Source organism: Pteropus vampyrus, unplaced genomic scaffold (assembly GCF_000151845.1).
Source record: "Pteropus vampyrus isolate Shadow unplaced genomic scaffold, Pvam_2.0 Scaffold24, whole genome shotgun sequence".
NCBI classification, from domain to species: Eukaryota; Metazoa; Chordata; class Mammalia; order Chiroptera; family Pteropodidae; genus Pteropus; species Pteropus vampyrus.
In genome coordinates, this window is record NW_011888805.1 from 10,459,951 (window position 1) to 10,478,440 (window position 18,490).

The following is an 18,490-nucleotide window of genomic DNA, read 5'->3' on the forward strand; positions in this document are numbered from 1 at the left end:
TAGTAATGGATATTTTATTCTTCTTCGTTAAATTAGAGTTTTGACACCTGATTTATAACAACCATATGCAACAAACATCTTTGCTGCTCATCATCTTATACAATTCAAATAAAATTAAATGGCCTAAATTTTTTAAAGGTTTTTTTTATTATAAAAGTCATGCTTATTGTAAAAATTTTAGAAAATACAGAAAAGCAAAGAAAAAATGTTTAAAAAATTAACTATAATGTGGCCATCCAAATAAAAATACAGTATCATTTTGAGTTTTATTCTTCTTATCTAATTCTATACAAATATACATATAATTTTTTAAATGAGACTTTCTATTAAGATTTTTTAAAAAGCAATCCTTACTTGGATTAACTAACAGAAAAAATAAAAGAGACAACCTCGTTTTCATAGAGTTTTCAAAGAAGCTTTGTCATTATTGTATTTTATATCATTGCAATTTTCGCTGGGACCGAGCCTATATATATTACTTTTGCTCTGAAGTTTCGTGATTGTTTTCCTGAAAAGCTAGTAGCTGAGCAGCCATGAAACCTTTGCCTTTTAAGAGCCAAGCTCACACTACTGCTCCAGTGTTTTACATCGGGGTTTTGGATATTGAAGAGAACTAGGGGTAAAACAAACACAATGAAAGCCCCTATCTAACAATGCACAAATACTGACCTAACCTTCAGAGGCAGGCAATTTTCAAGCAAAACAATAAGGGAGCATGTGATCTTCACAACAAGGGAAAAATTCAGGCCTTTTGGGTTCAACTCATTTTTCTCCTAAACTACTCAAACATAGGTACAATTGGCTGTAGTTTTCAAGAGGTTAAACTTGCCTAGTAATTTGAAAGACATCCATTTAGACTGCTTGTAATTATTCACAAAATACCCCCAAAAGTGTTTATAAGTTTATAATCTTCCACTCTAATGTTGCAAATTCTCAACCAAAAGTAGTAGAAAGAACATAAGTTTTGATTAAACTTTGAGTTAAAACCCTGTCTCTTCGATTTATTAGCTGTGGGTAAATTTTTTAATCCTGAAAAAATGTTTCCTCATCAATAAAACGAAGATGATAATTACATTTCACTGAGGATTACTGGTGAATATTGAATAAAATTAGTCACAATGTGTGGTACATAGTAGATATTTGATAGATATCATTTCCATTTACCTCCATTTCCACGCACCCATCCCCCAATTTTAATGCGAAGAATTCTATTTCCTATTTAAATTGACCTCTTTTCACTTTCCGAGAGAAGCAAATGAAAGTTAACCATTAGCATTATTTATTCAAATATTTTAAAGTAATTCCCCCTCGTTGTATCTTTGGCTCAGGAGTCTCTTTTACATTTTAATAAGATCAGTTTTCTTAATTTTGTAGCTTTTTAAATTTATTGTTGTTTACTTCTTAAACATTTCTAAGCTACAGAATGAGTTAGATAACTTTCTGGTTACTCTGTTTTAGGAGGTGCTTTTGTTTCTACAGTTCATGAAGTTTCTCCTTGGCTCACTTCTTTCACTCATTTTCCTCTTTAAGTAGCATTTGTTAAAGAATTACAAATTAATTAAAAGGTTCTTTATATTGTAACTTGCATGAAAAATTTGTTCTAAATCAAATAAATATTAAATAGAAGTAAACTCATGATAAATTTGTTATGAGAATGCTGTCTACAATTGCTGTAGTTATATGAACACTAAAAATCAAACTAACTTTATGATAGAATCAAATACCATACATATTTCATTATTTTTAAAAGATGCTCATTTTTAATGATTCTGAAACTGAGATGTATCTAGTAATTGATGAACACTAATAATAGTTCATCAGTTACAAAACAAGATTTTTTTCCTTATTGGTTCTAAATAATAGAGCATTTTACAGCTGGCTTTTTAGATTTGGTGAAATATGTTATAAACAATTCTTTTATAGAACGAAGTATAACATTTTGTTTCTGTGGCAAGTAAATATATGCTGAACATGAGACTTAAAATCATTAGAAATAAGATATAGTAGTTAAGAGAAAGCCTTGTCCTTTTCATGAGAAAAAGAAAAAATTTTGTGCTGCATTGAAATCTGTTACAGAATGATTGAGCGTGTATATTTTCATTATATAATTTTTCACTAGTTTGTTGTAAGAAAAAATTCTAATGCCGTTTTCTTTACGAATGGCTACAGGACGGAGAGTCAAACTATTGGGTCTTTACTAATGCTTGTAGGACAGCCAAAGTAACATTCAAGGTAAAACTATTATGACCCTGTGTAAGATCATATAACTTATACTTTAAAGACAAGCTATTTTCAAAGATGGATAGAATTTTGTTTATGCCTTAATCACATAAATGAAAAAGAAAATTTGAAATAAAAGAAAACATTAATACTTAAAATATGCAAAGTAGAATTATATTGTGCATAATTCATCTAGCAAGATTATTTAATCACTACTTGGACATGTGTCTTTGTGGGAAATAGAGACCTATTCACATAAATAAATATATATAATATATGTACACATGCTAGAATATATACCTAGAATATGACACATGGGAACTATTAACCAAGTTGCATATAACAGGAACAACACTTGAGCTCAGGTGGATCTAATATTACCTCTATTTTAAGTGTTCATGTGGGTACATGCCACTGTGCAAAGAAAGTAGTATTTTTAGAGCCAGATGGATCTTTGATAAAATCTCAGTTCCTTCTGTAACAGCCACGTGACTTTTGGCAAGATACTCTGACTCTTCATGTTTCGATTTCCTTATTGTTAAAATTGGGACTGTATATTGAATGTTATTGTCAGCTCTACTATAATGTGTTCATAAGTATCATTGTACTATGCAAAACTGCATAATAAAAACCACAGAGCTCATGGAAAAATTAGGGTTGGGATATAATACTTAAAAACTTCATTAGTTAGCCACTGGGGAAAAAATAACCTAACAAAAATGATAGCAGAAATTTACACCCGTTAAGTGGTTAAGAAATACATAAATGCTACAATAAATATAGTATTTTAGCTCAAAAAATACCTGAAATTTACTTGTGGAAGTGGGTGTCAGGAGGGTTGTGAGTTTGTGAGTTATTGCACAGTGGTAAAAGGTAATGTGAAATGAGACGGAAAGTTGTAACATGAGAAGTAGATGGATGTGATCTAAAGTAGCTGGTAGATGTCTGAGGTGTTTGTATGTTTCAGTATTCTTACCAAGCTCAGTATAACTAGGTGTAGTTAATGCATTTACTTAGTGTTTCTTGCAGACAAAACTGCACATATGCATCTTCTGGATACGAACTTGAGCTAACCATACCCATGATGAACCAGAATTAGTGACTTCGCCCCTAAGCACTGAAAGCTTACAAAACCTACCTAGACATAATGCTAGATTTAAAATCCTTCTTTATTCTCAAAACTCAAAAACTGTTGATAAAACACATGACCTTCTTATAGCTAGATCCATTCAAAAGGTCCCATTATCTCACGAGGGAATACACAATCTAGGATCTTACTGATAACTCGACTCTGTTTTGAACATATAAACTATTCGAGTGGAATCTTGGGTTTGTCTTTTTAACAATGTGTAACTATACTTTTGTATGATTCAGATGACTATGAGTTCATACCTCAATGGACCTTAAAGCAACTATAGTGTTACTTCTTACAATGTCTCTCTATTGTGGGGAAATTCAGAAACTAATGCCACTCAATCCTGGGAATCAGATGTCCTTTTGCTCCCCAATACTAAAAAGTATGAAGTATTTGGTGGAAAACCAGTAAAATCTATCTCTTAGGGAATTCCAGATCAAAAACTTGTAACAATTAAACCCATACTAATCTTTTAATCTTGACTCCAGTATACAGAAACTCAGATTTTAATCTTATGATAAATCACATGACGACTTTAATGTCTTCTGTGTTGATGACTATTTCGATCATCCAACATTTGGAGGACATGAAGTCCCTACCTCAGAAATAGGACTTAAGATTATCCTCAAAGGCTGGATTGAAGGGCCTAATTATATGCTCTCACCTGAAGGTGTGAGGTAATTCTTCTTATATAGGACCCAAATATATACCACCTTGTCAACCCCATGGCAAGGCAGATGTGGTATTGTTATGTTAGTACCTAATGTCGCCAGAGACTGTCCTTCCTCTGCCGTTATTCCCTTTTTAGGCTGTTTTGTCTATGAATGCTGACCAAAATAAACAAAACTGAATTGGGATTTTGGGCATGATCTTTTTAGTCCTCTCTCCACCCCAAACCTCACAATAGATAAACGAGGCTTTGGGCATGCCTTCACTAGAGCTTTCTTTCCTTGGTGTGGAGTAGATGAATTTTAAGTCTATCAAAAATCTTTCTAGTCTTATAGTACAAATATTGAATGCTACTATAACTGCTCTTGAAGAACAAGAAATGACTGATAGTCTGAGGTAGTACTACAAAATCATAGGATTCTAGATGTGCTAGTCATCCAGCAAGATGGTACTTGTACCCTATTGGGAAAGGAATGTTGTTTCTATGTCAACAAATCAGATAAAGTGATACAACAGTTTGAAGTTCTGAAACAAAAAATCAAAATCCTTGAATAGGCAGAACATTAATCTGTAAGTTGGGATTGGTTTTTGTAATTATACTACCTTAATTACGTGTCTTACCAGGTGCATCAAACAATGACTAACAACAGCCACTACCAGAGTAATGGTAGCCCAATGCCTAGTGATGTTACAATGAATAAATCTGATTGAGATCATATCTACAAAAAACTTTGGATCTGAGGACTATGTGACTTAGCTCGGCTTCCGACAGGGCTCGTCGTTGCCCAAATATAGCCATAAGCTCACCTACTCTATAGTCAGGAAACTGCTCCTCCTTACTTGGGACATTACATACCCAGAATGAGCCTTCCTGGTGATGAGGCATCAATGTAGCTTTTCATGACAGACCAATGATACCTCCTAATGGTTGATCATCGATGCTTTCTAAGGAAATATCTTGAACAAAGGGGAAAATGTGAAAGAAAATCAGCAAAATGGAATTGGTATTATTGAGAGCAATTTAAAATGAAGCCAGGAGGCCTTTCAGGAAGCTCAACCAATGCAGTCCCCTCCATGTGAAACTGAACTTTTGAATTGGGCTAAACCGAATGGCTACATCCTCTTATAGTTCTTAGAACTAGCTCTGCATCACCGAACTCTATTAAAAATAAATTTTTCACCTAGCAATTATGTGTAGCATAGTGTAAGTCAGCTTGCCAGTAAAAATCACAGCTCTTTCAAAAAAATTTATGTAATCCCCTTGGAAGCCCCCACTCCTCCCTCCAACATTTCCTGTCTTTATAAACCTATCCCTTTCTTTTCCTATCAGAATGCATGGGGATTTCTACCCAAATCTGTGTCTCCCGGATTTGCAATTCCTAAAATGACCCCCAAATAAAGCTCTTGTTTACCCTACAGTTCTTAGTCAAAATTCATTGACAACGCTCACTACTATTCTGTTTGAGAAACGCAAGATCTTTTCTGCTCCAGGGATTTTGCACAGGTCAATCTTTCCACCTGGAATATTTGTCCTATTTTCTCCTTATCTTTTAGGTCGTCCCCCTCACAAGAACTTTTCCTTATGATGCACCCTCTCTAGAGTTAGCCTCCCGCTTTTGTTCTTTCGCTTTATTACTATCGGACTTTGTATTACGTCGTTATGTGTGTTTTGTCTCCCTAAGTGACACCCTCCTTGAAAGCAGTGTCAGTTTTAGTTAGCCTTTCTCACTACTCCATCCCAAGCACCTGGCTTAGTATCTGTACACTGCACATACTTCATGTATATCTTTTGAATGAATGAATGAAGAAGTGGTGAAATCCCACTAATATTTTAAAAGCTAGGCCTTCTCTCTTTCACCATTGGCACTCGATCCTAGGAAGTTATCTTTTTGTTCCCTTTGTTATGGGAGTTACACCTTATCTTTGCTAGATTTTGAGTTCCAAGAGAGAAGCAGTGAAGATGTTCCACTTTGTAGTCCCACAATATCTGGAATACTATAGGTACTCGATAAATCAGTGGCTCTCAGACTTGAATGTGTATGCCTACCTTCACAGATTCTGCTTCAGTAAATGCGAGCGAGAGTAAGTGTGTGTACTGATTTACTTTTAAAATAAGCAACCCAGGTTATTCTTGTGAGATAGATATATCACATTTTGAGAAAAACCAATATTAGGGCATGTCAGTATCAATGGTGACTCCTTCTCTGAGGCTTAATTTTCAGTTCAAAATAAGCAATGAAATTTTAACACCCCCCCAAAATCTGGAGAGCAAGGGTTATTGCCTCTTTTCTCTCCAGAATGTATTATTTCACCACTTTTTGGATATCATTATATTTGTTTTAGTCCTATTTTACTTTTGCAACTAAAATTCCACCATTACATCTCCATTCTTTTTAACAGAACTTTTGTTTCCTGTTGAAAATACAAATAATGTCAAAAAGAGCATAGAGGAAAAATCACGAGCTCAGTTAACAAAATCGAAAATTATCCCAAGAAGAAATATAAACAAATGACCTTAAGATAAATGCATACAAATGGAATACTGAAATATTTTACATTTAATAAAGTAGTAAACTAATTTTAAGTTATAGGTCATTGAATGTGAATAAAACATGATTTAGTCAAGAAACTCCAATTTCAGAGGTTGTGTTAAATCAAGTAGCATATATCGAATGGACCTAGTTCAGGAAAAGTCTAGAAGGCTCTTTCATTTATTCAAAGATTTGTTCCAATGTGTCTCCTTCATTGTTACTACCTCAGGTTATTTAAAAACACAGTTATACTGCCTCAGAAAGGGTACTTTATTTTCAATTCATTTGCAGAACTGCAGAGAAAGGCTTAAGATACTGTCCTAGGCTGCAAAACACTCCAGTCAGATTTTGGTGTATTTTGAAAACATGGATAAGGGCTGTTAACCCTAAGGGATACCCCTGCCCTCCAAATACATGCAGAATAGTAGAGTTGTATTGACCCATCAAGGATGTTTTTTCTTTTAATATAGCTCATCAGTTCAACAAATATTTACTGAGCACCTACTAAACGTCTGGGACTTAACGCACCACAAAGGCTAAAGATTACTGCTTCCACATTCTGGTGGTGGTGCTTGGGTGAGGCGGCCTGTAAAATAAGAGAAAACCTAGAATTCATCCTATGAAAATGAGGTTATTTTTCCAGGTGAGCTGTTGAATTGTGAAGGGCGAGTGCCCTAAAGAGTGTTAAATTCACAACTAGGGCCAGATACTGAATTTAACTGACAGAAGACTGGTTGCTAATTACAACTTTGAAACCCCTTCAGGTAGTTTACGTGCCTAAACCTCAAAGTTATAGGCCGTACGGAAAAAAGTGCAGCTCAGAGAAGTAGTAATAGAAAATGTGCAATGGCTCTTATTTGAAAATCTATCCAATTCGAACGTTGCTTGCCCATTTATCTTATATTTTTGGCATACCAAGCTATGGTGGTATGTTTTTCGGCCTGCACAAATGACTGTACTCAGCTAAATTTTTATGCATATGCGTGTTCCAAGGTGCCTAAGCGGTAAAGCTTCAACAACGTCGCGAGTAAAGAAGTGCCTAAGCGGTAAAGCTTCAACAACGTCGCGAGTAAAGAAGCATCCTACGGAAACCGCGAAGACAGCCTAAGTCGCTTGGGAGTACTGCGGCTGAGCTCCGTTAGGGTAGCACAAATGGTCCAACGCCACTCAGAAAAGGTGCTTAGATCGTGGCCATTTTTCTACTATCGAAGTGCGTTTGGCACATTTTATACCAAAGCGAAAGCGACACTTCCTAGTTTCCAGTTGTGCGTCCAAGAAGAAACTCGGGGCTTCCTGGCGTAAAGAGACGTCTCTTTTCTCCCAGTCTTTTCCTCGGTGTGAGACTGTCTTTTTGTTTCTGGTTTGGTTTGAGTCGGCTCCACAGAAAGAATGGACCAGATAAGTAAAAATTCCAGGCAACAGATAGGTTCATAGGGTCAACTCAAAGCCATGCAGAGCCCCCAGCAAATCCCTCACAGTCTACCAAAACTCTCCACCCACTCTTACCCCATCCTGGCCGAAAAGGCCGCTAAGGACCCGAGGGCGGAGCTGCCAGATTTTCGCGCGAGACCAGCCACGCGACTTCCCAGAAAGCCTCAGGCAACATCTTAACAGCGGCCAGGGAGCCGGTTTAGGGCGGAAGGGTGGGCGGGGCTTGCCCAGACATTTAGCGGCACCAGAGGCCACGCCCCAAATCGGAAGTGACGGAAACGAGCTAGCGCGTCGAAGACACCTCTATGGTTTTCCTCTCGTTCTTGAGTCGGGAAATGGCCGCTGTGTAGTTACAACGAACATAAGTCCCGGGAACCGTGCTTCGGCGTGTCAGGTAGGCCTTGCGCTGCATTCCTGTCGCTTAAGGATAGTGAATATTAAGGACGAATGAATATTGTTGAGTCTTTTGTGGTTGGTGGCGGGTTGTCGGCGACAGGAGAACTCAGGAGTCGTGTTATTTATGCGCTTTTCCGTCAGCTTCTCATTTTCGAGGCACTACGAGCCGAAAAGGTGGGGGTGGGGTGGGGTGAGCAGCGAGAACGGTACGCGCGCGCGCGCGCGCGGCTACGAACCTGGCTCGAGACCCGGAGACCTCGAGGCCTTTCCGTGCGCGTGCGCATATCTCCGTCTTCAACCCTTCCCCCATTTTCTCAGTCCAGACCCCTGCGCGCGCCCGACTGGGTGCTCTCAGTTGCGCACGCGCGCTTCTCCCTTTCTCCGTTCCCCGCCTACGGCTCCCGAGGCCGCGAGAGGTGCAACTTGGGTTCGTCTCTCATTGGCTGGCGTCGCCACCTTTCTTCCCCGTCTTTGGGGCTTTGATAATATAACTATGACCTGTAGCAAAGTGCTCAAGGTAGGTTGACCCCTTTTCGCGTCGTCTTTAAACTCCTTTTCCCCGGCTTCACGCTTCCTGTCGGTTTACACCTCCTGTTTGTTATTCTCAGTGGTAGGATCCATTCTGTTGTCCCTCGTAACTGAACCCCTCCATCCGCTTCGGGCCCTTGGTGTTGCAGGAAAATTTTCTCCATGGTTAATCTTTTCGGGTCCCCTTGGCAACCCACTGTATTTTGGAGGAATGTGCACTATTGACTGTAGGAGTCGGTGCCTAGTTACCGTTTCTTGGCATAGGAAGCGGGCCTTAGCTGGTAGATCAAATAGTGGTCCCTCTACTCCCGGGCCGAAAGGCAGTTCTCCAGTAGTACAGCCGAATCCACGTCCTTTTCAGCAAGTGATCCAGCGCTTTATGTCGTGTCTGAAATGTTGCAGCCATGATTGGTAGTTGGTGGGTGGGAGTGGTAAGTTGAGGTTACGGACTTTGACCTCGTTTTAAATCCATAAGTTGGCTTTATTTACTTTTAAGATTTATCTAATCAAAATCAAGTAGCAGTACTGACAACTATTTTTATACATCAAACTTTTGAAAAAGCGTTTTAGAATTGAAAAAATTAAGACCAAAGTTGGCAAATATGACCAAATTTGATGTAAGGAGATTAAGTACTTCAGACATATTTTGTTGTATCGCCTTTTAAATTTTTTTAGAATTAAAAAGCAAAACATTTCATATTCCTAGTGAGTTCTCATTCCAATTGAACTCTAGCTGGAATGGTTGGGCTACTGTTTAGACAAGAAAGAATCATTACATAGGAAAAACAGCTGCAAGTTTATTTGCGTTTTTATGCGATCCTAGCCAATTCAGGATAAATAATTTGATGGGAAGGATTGTGTGTATAAAATAACTCACAGTGAACAACGTAAAGTCTACTGATGGCTTGTAGCATCTTGTTTTAAGGATAGCATGTGTTCACTGTTACGTTGTGGTAAACTGAAATTCCTCTTAATTCAGATAATTAAAATGGTGGCACAGGAGATTTAGCTAGAGCTGATTCTTGATTTGGAAGACTAATAAGTATTTTAGGACTTGGAGACAGACATATAGTAATTTATCAGTACGCTCAATTCTAGTTGAATTTATTGACTGACTTATGTGGGCAGCTAGCTGTATGATGAGTAGACTTGTAGATATGGAGTCTTTTCATTTCTACCTAGAGCTTCGGATTGGAGTTTCCGGAAATATTCAAAATTATTAATTGGACATTCTGAATTCTGCTGTTTAATTTGCAATGACTTATTAATAAAGAAGTAGATATGGGAATAAAATAAAGTTGAATGTGTCTCTGGGTAGTGTTAAATGTTTAGGTTATGAATTTGTTCATTTTTCACATCCAGCTTCTAAAACAATGGTCATCAGTATTACCTGAGTGTCTTAAGCATTTAATATTTTATTTGACAATACCCGGACTCAAAACAAAATAAAATCCAATCTATAGACATTAAGGTAATGATAATTTTAGCCTACATTTATGTAATATTTTGGAATTTTCAAACACTTTAATTATACTTAATCCAGTATTTCTCCATTTACTGGGTGGAGGCCAAAAAGGTAAAACACTTGTTTACGGCCACATGAATTAGGGAGTGGCACAGCCTAGTCTAGAATCAGGTATTCTTTTTCTGTTCTGTGCCTTTTTTTTTTTTTTTTAAGCAGGGTAGCAAGCTGGACGAAGAACTAAAAATTTGTGACTAACTTATCTTTTAAAAAGCTTTCAATTATGGAATATTTTAAGTTTGATAGAATAGTGAACTCTCATGTTATCTAGATTTAATAATTATCAGCACTTACTAATTTTATTTAGTTATTTGCTTTTTTAAGCAAGAGTTTTAAAGCAAAATTCCAGTTATTAAGCATTTTTTGAAAGACGATAATTGTGATAAATGCTATATCAAAAGTATTCGAGTAACCTTAAAACAAGTGTTATTTGAAGCAAAGTTAATAACCTGCAGGAAAGACTGTCACAAACCAGCTTTATCAGTAATGATGGCTAATGTTTGAGTGTGTACATACCATGTGCCAACATTAAGCTATTTACATTATTAATTCAGTTCACTTAACCTTATGAGTAAGTACCATTATTAGCCTTATTTTATACTTGTGGAAATTGAAACCGAAAGAAATTAAGGTAACTTGTCCAGTGTTGGGCAGCTAGTTAGTAATGGTCAAGGCAAGGTTTGAAACCTAGTCTATTAGAGTAATAGTCATGAGATTTTATTTTCAGGATTTTTAAAGGTGTGAATAGCAATTAATTTGTTTGCAAAAATCTGAATCTGTTAGATGAGAATCTTCTAAAATGAGAAGACTTGGCTCAAGTATGCTTGATAGGGTACCTTAAAGAATCCATTTTGGGGGCCTTCATCTTTAGAATTTACTTAAGCCCAGTTGTCTTCTCTCTCTTAATTGCTTGTGTTCTACATGATCATTATGTATTAGTCCATAAAATATAGATTTTTTAAAAGATGTATAAGAACTTTATTTTAAAAAGTAAATAAAGGCTGATTTATTCTGTGCTCCTCATTGGTTGGTGAATCAATTGGATAAAGATGGGTAAAGCAATTTATTCCTTATCTCTTACATCTCTTTTTAGTCTTTTAGTAAGTGATCTTGGTTCTAATAAAGGGAGAATTGATTTGGTATTTTGAATTCTGTATGTGGGTTATGGTAACATTAGGCACCTCTTAGGATATTGGAGAAAGCACAAGAGTTGGGATCAGGAGAAGATTAAATTCTGGATTAACCATTTATACTCTGACCAAGGGCAGACTAAAATGGGAAAACAAATATCTTGTTTTCTCCCCTGAACTTGCACTTATCCTGGATGCTTGAGTCCAAAACTTAAAATTTAGGGGCATCATTGATTTTTCTTTTTTTTCTCACACATTGTGCACCATACCACCAAAAACCTATGAGCAAGTACTGTTGACTGTACTTCCAAACCAGATTCTGGATTTGCTTTTTTATTTCCCATCTTTATTTCCATAACCTTATCTAGGCAAACCATTATATTGAACTTCGGCCTTCTAATTTGTCTCTCTGTTCTCTCCATACTGTCTGTGCTCTACACAGCAGCCATTTAGAAATGTAGATTAGATGGTGTGACCTCCCTCATTAAATCTTCCAGTACCTTCCCTTTACAGTTAGAATAAAATCTAGACTCCTTACTCTGGCCTACTTAATAGGTGCTATTTGATCTGGTTTATTCCTGTGTCTTCTACCTGATCTCATACCCTCTTCTTGAGCATAGTGCCTTAACTTTCTCATTGGTCTTTCTGTCTTAAATTTGCAAAATTTGTGTCCTTTACCTAGAATGCTATTCTTTCCATGGATCTTTGCAGTGTTCCTTGTCTTTAGTTTAAATGTTACCTCAAGAGGGGCAAAGGACCCACTTTAGTAGTCCTACTTTCTACCTGTTCTTAACGCATCCTTTTGTGTTTTTTTGTTTTCTCTCTTCGGCTCCTTCGAATTTAATGTCTCACTTAAAATTCTCTATTTCTAGCACTAGAATAATAGTGCCTGGCATGTAATAGGTACCTTGTAAATTCAAAAGAATTCTGAAAGCTTCGCTTTGTTGTCATTTGAAAGGTAGGATTTTTATGTAGCTTGTGAAATTATGAGGATTAAATAAGGTGATTTTATATAAAGTCATATAGCACAGTTCTTGGCACATGGTTGGTATTTAGATATTTAGTTCGATATGATTTATTTCTTCACTAGTTGGTTTATGGAGGGCAGGGATCTCTTACATAGATAGTCATGTCTCCATAATAACTAGCACAGTGCTTTGTATGTAGACTTTCATTTAAAATATTAGCTGAGTTGATTCTAATCTTTGTGCTGACTATATTAGATATTAATATAAAATGTTAAATACTTACATTTCATATTAAGTGTGTACAAATGTTAAATATATTGTGCGTCATTTTACATATGATCATTGAGTTCTTAGTATGGATACTGAATACATTTATAGATTGTGAACAAGAATATCTACTAATCTTAACAGCCTACAGTCCCTTTCACATTGCTATTTCTAGTGTTTATTTTCTTGGAACTTCAAAAAATCATGACTTGTAGTAAAGAGAGATTTGGCAGTTGGTTCTTATCTGGATATATAGAAATTAAAATTAGCCTTTTAGACTTGTTTAGGGGAAGTGTTAGTTAAAATGAACCTTGTATCACTTCCAGCAGTGTGTTGGTAGTATTGGACTTCTAGGTCAGAGTAAAGTTCCTTAATAATACAATCAGTTTAGAAGATAAGTTTTTCTTTGTGCGCCTGTGGGATTTGATATTTTTAAAACCATAAACATGCATGCACTTTAGAAATCCTTTGTTTCTGATCCATGGCCTTTGTTTTTGCTACTTTTTATTTTAGTATATTTAACTTAATTACTAGGTTCCTATTCCTCTTTTTCTAGATTGAACCGCAATTCTCTTAATCTCCCTGGCAGCAGGGCTGTTGATATTTAGGGGACATTGTTCTTGATTTACCAGTTTGATCTTGTAATTTATTCTACTTTGTATTTCTAGTTTTAATTGCATTATTTAATTGGATCGCTTACTTGGTAAGATTCACAGATTTTCATATTAATGTGTATTTTTTTTCATTTAGGCTAGTTTATGAATTCCTCGAGTGTAGGCATGTATCAATTTTGTAGTCTTTAGTATTTGCTTTCTTAGTGTTTTTTGACTACCCTTTGCACATAATCGATAATCACTGAATATTATTCACAAGGCCAACCTTTTCAGTATTGATAATTGCTTAATATTTTGTGCAAAATTTAAATTTATTTGAATAATAGTAAATTAAGCGTATTGGCTTCCAATAGATATTTAATTTACTGACTTTTATTGAAATGTCTACTGTACATATATCAAAAATGCTTTTAGGCACAAAGCTTAGAGTTGCTGTGATAGCTGTTGTACGAATTGTAAAAAATCAGTTTCAGATGAATCAATAGCGTGGAAGGAAGTGGCCAATAGATAATAATAGCAAAGCATTAAAATAACTTCATATTTTAGATGGGTTATAAATTATAGTATTACGAATACTAACTAGCGATACATGACATGTTTTAATATACCTAGATGGCATTGTTAGCCACTTTGGAATTTGCTGAGAGGATGACAGCATAGCTTATGTTCTGTAAAGCTCATGTTGCTAAAATTAGAATTCAAATATTTAAATTAAAAAGTAAAGGTGCTCTCAGTTTCATGATGCACTGTTGCATTCTGAATTGCATTAACTTTAAAACAAAACAGTTAAGTTCTTTAAGCTTTTATGGTTAAAAGTTTATTTCTTAATCAGTTTCCCCTTTCCTGAAATCATTAGTGCTTTTATTAAGAGTTTATTGCAGTGCTGAGTGTGAGACATTGTAAACAGTGAGAATTTTAATTTATTATAAATCAAACTTATTTTTTATTTTTGCCAGGAATTTGAATTTAGAGTTTAATATCTCAGAACATTCTCTCCAGAAAGAATTTTACGTTATCTGAAAAAAGACTTCACTTGACTGCTTAATCGCACATAAAACCCAAGGTAAATAACATTCATTTTTCTAGTTTTCATTGTTGGCTTATTTGAGAAAATGTGACTACTAAACTCATGATTCAGACTAAATGATTTAAAGTGATGTAGTCTGAAGCTTTTTTTGTTTTTGTTTTGGTGGCTTGTATGAAGTAAGATTTTAAAAGTTTTAGGAAACAGACTTTATTCTCTTGCTTCTATGTTGTGTCTGCTTCCACTTCTATAAACACATCTATTTAAAGACACGACACACAAAGTGATTTAAAATAAAACAAGACAGTAATACTGTTTGCTTGACTTATCTTTTCTTATGCTTACAAGAGGAGTTCCATAACTTCCCTCTTCCCCCCTTACGTTGGTGTTAAGGTAATTAAAGATTGCTTATTATGTGCTGAACCTTGTAGTAAGTGTATTACTTGTGTTGTAGTCTTCACTACAACAACTCTGAAGAACATGCTGTCTTTATGTAGTTCTTACTTGAAATTAAGAGTGAGAAAAGACAAAGCCGATATTTATCTATTTGAGGATAGTTATTTTATTTTGAAATAAATGTTTATCTGAAACCACTAGAATGTCATTTATATTTTTTGTGAGAAAGTAAGCAGACATTTTCATTACCTCTTCTATAATTCATCTCATCTTAGTACTTTTAAAGACTATTTCATAATACTAAGCAGAGTCAAAGTAGGTAAAATTAAGTACCTTCAAAAATATTTGGTTGTAGAAGAGGTTTAAATATATGGCAGTTTCAGGCTATTAGAAGTTTAGTGAATCATTTTTATAGAAACAATTACTAATTTTGAGTAATAAGTGGAAATTTGTAAATAACCATAGCAGAAATAAACTTAGATTTATATATATGTATATATGTAAATTTTTTGTGAAGAGTAGATTTTATAAATGAATTAGTACTGTTAGTGATTTCTGTACTCAACGAGGTCTAATTATTACCTTAGATACTAAGTAGTGTTTAGAAAAGTTAGAATGCTGGTGCCCAATTCTTTTTCTTGTAGTTCCAATATCTCTTTCTTGCAGAAATCTCTCCAGTTTATCTTTTATCCTTTTTTTTTATCTTCTTCTCAGAAAGCTACAGGGTGGATTAGGCATTGTCACTTAAGTCCATTTTTATTCTGCAGTCGGGACTATTGAGAGCAGAGCCTTGACTCCCGTTGTTAGTGACTTTTATTCTACTAGGAGACTGTCCACCATTCCAGGCAGTATTGTATCTGTGGAGTGGTCAATTTAGTCCTATTTCATGGCCATAAAGCATTTGTACAAGATGACAGTATGGTAGGTTTATTTTTCTTTAGTCTTATGCCATGTGTATTTTCTTTATTCCTTATCTGTAATACTCTGATATTATTTATTTTTTTCACAGGAAAGGTAGGCATTTGTATTGGGCATGGAATAACATCTAACATACTGCTGCAGTCTGATATTGTTCTTTCTGGCTTCTGCAGCTGCTGCTTTTTTGGATTGAGACACATAGATAGGTAGGGCATTCCGCAGAGATCTTGTCGTGTCTTTAATATATGCAGTGTGTTTCATACAGGTGAAAATACAGTTTTAGTTAGGAATAATTGACCGACTTAGTACTCTTTCGTAAAGAATGGTGATGAGTAACATCCTTTGAGAAACTTATGTCTTGGAAAATTCAATTTGTATGAAAATAAATTAATAATGTGAAATTTTTTAAATTGTATTGTGATTTTAACGTTTTTTGCTCTTTCATTTGATTAGGAAAAAAGAAATGGGTCGCTCCAATTCTAGATCACATTCTTCAAGATCGAAGTCTAGATCACAGTCTAGTTCTCGATCAAGATCAAGGTCACACTCTAGAAAGAAGAGATACAGGTGAATTATTTTGCTTTTAATTATTTTATTAATGATAATCATATCAACTAGTATTTATGGAGTGCTTACTATATAAAACACAGTGCTAAATTCATTAACATATTCTTGAAGAACCTTGTCAAATGGATCTATTGTTTTCATATTTTAGAGTTGGAGAAGTTGAGACTTGTTCAAGTTGTAAGCTAAATAAATGGCAGAGCTTAGATTAGAATCAAGCTAGTCTGACTCCAGAGCTCAGATTCTTACTAACCTGTACACATGGTAGATTTCTCATATTTATAATGTTGAGATGAATTGGATAAGGTAAGAGTTATTTGGCAGTATACAATCTTCATATATTATTTCTTAATTTCTTATTATTTGACTGTAAGGTCTCCATAAGTTTTTTCTTTTGTTAAAAATGATTAACTGTTTTGTTTTGTTTTTTTTTTTTCAAATAGTAATACATACTTAGCATAGAAAGTAGAAGTGACCGTAATCTCATTAAGAATTAATACTAGTTTATGATTTTTCTTCTGCATTATTTTTCCAGGCCTAACTGTATTATGTATGCATTTGGCCAATGATATTTCACAGATGAGTATTCTGTGCCATTGAAAATTCTTTTACACTATCACTTAAAGTGCTTTCATAAATGTACTATAATTTGTTAGTATGTCCTGTTGGATATGTTTGTTTTGTTTTGTTTTCTGTGCCTTAATTCTTAAGGCCTTTAATTTATTCTCTCAATATTTACCTTAGAAATGAGGCTTTCTTCATTGAAAACAGTAAACTTTACTTTGGTATACATGAAAGTTTTTTTTAAATGTATATTGTCAACTTTGATAATTGATTTACATGTTATGTTCAACCAGAAGTAATTTAGAATGGTAAGATGGAATAGTTTATTTTTATTGCATTGATATTTATTTCATTTTTAGTTCTAGGTCTCGTTCCAGGACGTATTCAAGATCTCGTAGTAGAGATCGTATTTATTCTAGAGATTATCGGCGAGATTACAGAAATAATAGAGGAATGAGACGACCTTATGGGTACAGAGGAAGGGGTAGAGGGTATTATCAAGGTGGAGGAGGTAGATATCATCGAGGTGGCTATAGACCTGTCTGGAATCGAAGACACTCTAGGAGTCCTAGACGAGGTCGTTCACGTTCCAGGAGTCCAAAAAGAAGATCCGTTTCTTCTCAAAGATCACGAAGCAGATCTCGCCGGTCATATAGATCCTCTAGGTCTCCACGGTCATCCTCTTCTCGTTCTTCATCCCCATATAGCAAATCTCCTGTCTCTAAAAGACGAGGGTCTCAGGAAAAACAAGCCAAAAAATCGGAAGGGGAACCCCAAGAAGAGAGTCCTTTGAAAAATAAATCACAGGAGGAACCAAAAGATACATTTGAACATGACCCGTCTGAATCTATTGATGAGTTTAATAAGTCAGCTACATCTGGTGATATTTGGCCTGGCCTTTCAGCTTATGATAATAGTCCCAGATCACCCCATAGTCCTTCACCGATTGCTACACCACCGAGTCAGAGTTCATCTTGCTCTGATGCCCCTATGCTCAGTACAGTCCACTCTGCAAAAAACACCCCCTCTCAGCATTCACATTCCATTCAGCATAGTCCTGAAAGGTCTGGGTCTGGTTCTGTTGGAAATGGATCTAGTCGATATAGTCCTTCTCAGAATAGTCCAGTTCATCACATCCCTTCACGAAGAAGCCCTGCAAAGACAATCACACCACAGAATGCTCCAAGAGATGAGGCTAGGGGACGTTCTTCATTTTATCCTGATGGTGGAGATCAGGAAACTGCAAAGACAGGAAAATTCTTAAAAAGGTGAGAACCAAAGTAAAGAATTAGATAATAATAATTAGATAATGTTAATACTTTTGTTCTCTGAATTGTTTGGATTTATAAGACAATTACATGGCGATGTGTATTTAGCTATTTTTACTCTTTTTCTTCTTTGAAAGTTAATTTCAAATTGTTTTTACTAATATCTTGTTAGCTTTGGACATTAAGGGTTTTAGTAGAAACTAATTTATGTTCCTCTTTTATCCATTTTCGGTCAGTTCAGAGTTAAGGACGTAAGGGGACATTAGTAGCATACAACATAGCTAATGGCTAATTTTTGTGTTAGAGAGGGCATTGAAAGCTTATTTTGTTCTCGTGACCATTTTA

The 18,490-nt window shown here is 35.4% G+C and overlaps 1 protein-coding gene across 6 annotated transcripts in view; it reads left to right on the top strand.

The window, feature by feature from the left end:
* Positions 1–8,234: 8,234 nt before the first annotated feature.
* The window catches only part of BCLAF1 (BCL2 associated transcription factor 1), a 29,022-nt gene continuing 18,766 nt past the window's right edge, over positions 8,235–18,490 (top strand). For 2 of the 6 annotated variants that reach the window (XR_895665.2, XM_011356173.2), the window contains exons 1-4: positions 8,235–8,380; positions 14,368–14,474; positions 16,203–16,316; positions 17,237–18,145. Coding sequence is in view for 5 of the 6 variants with exons in the window: in XM_011356173.2 (XP_011354475.1) it covers positions 16,213–16,316; positions 17,237–18,145 (1,013 nt within the window). In the remaining variant the exon portion in view is untranslated. Of the gene's footprint in view, positions 8,381–8,771; positions 8,900–14,367; positions 14,475–16,202; positions 16,317–17,236; positions 18,146–18,490 lie in introns of those variants that run through there. The other 4 variants (XM_011356171.2, XM_011356174.2, XM_011356170.2 and 1 more) reach the window with 3 other exon arrangements.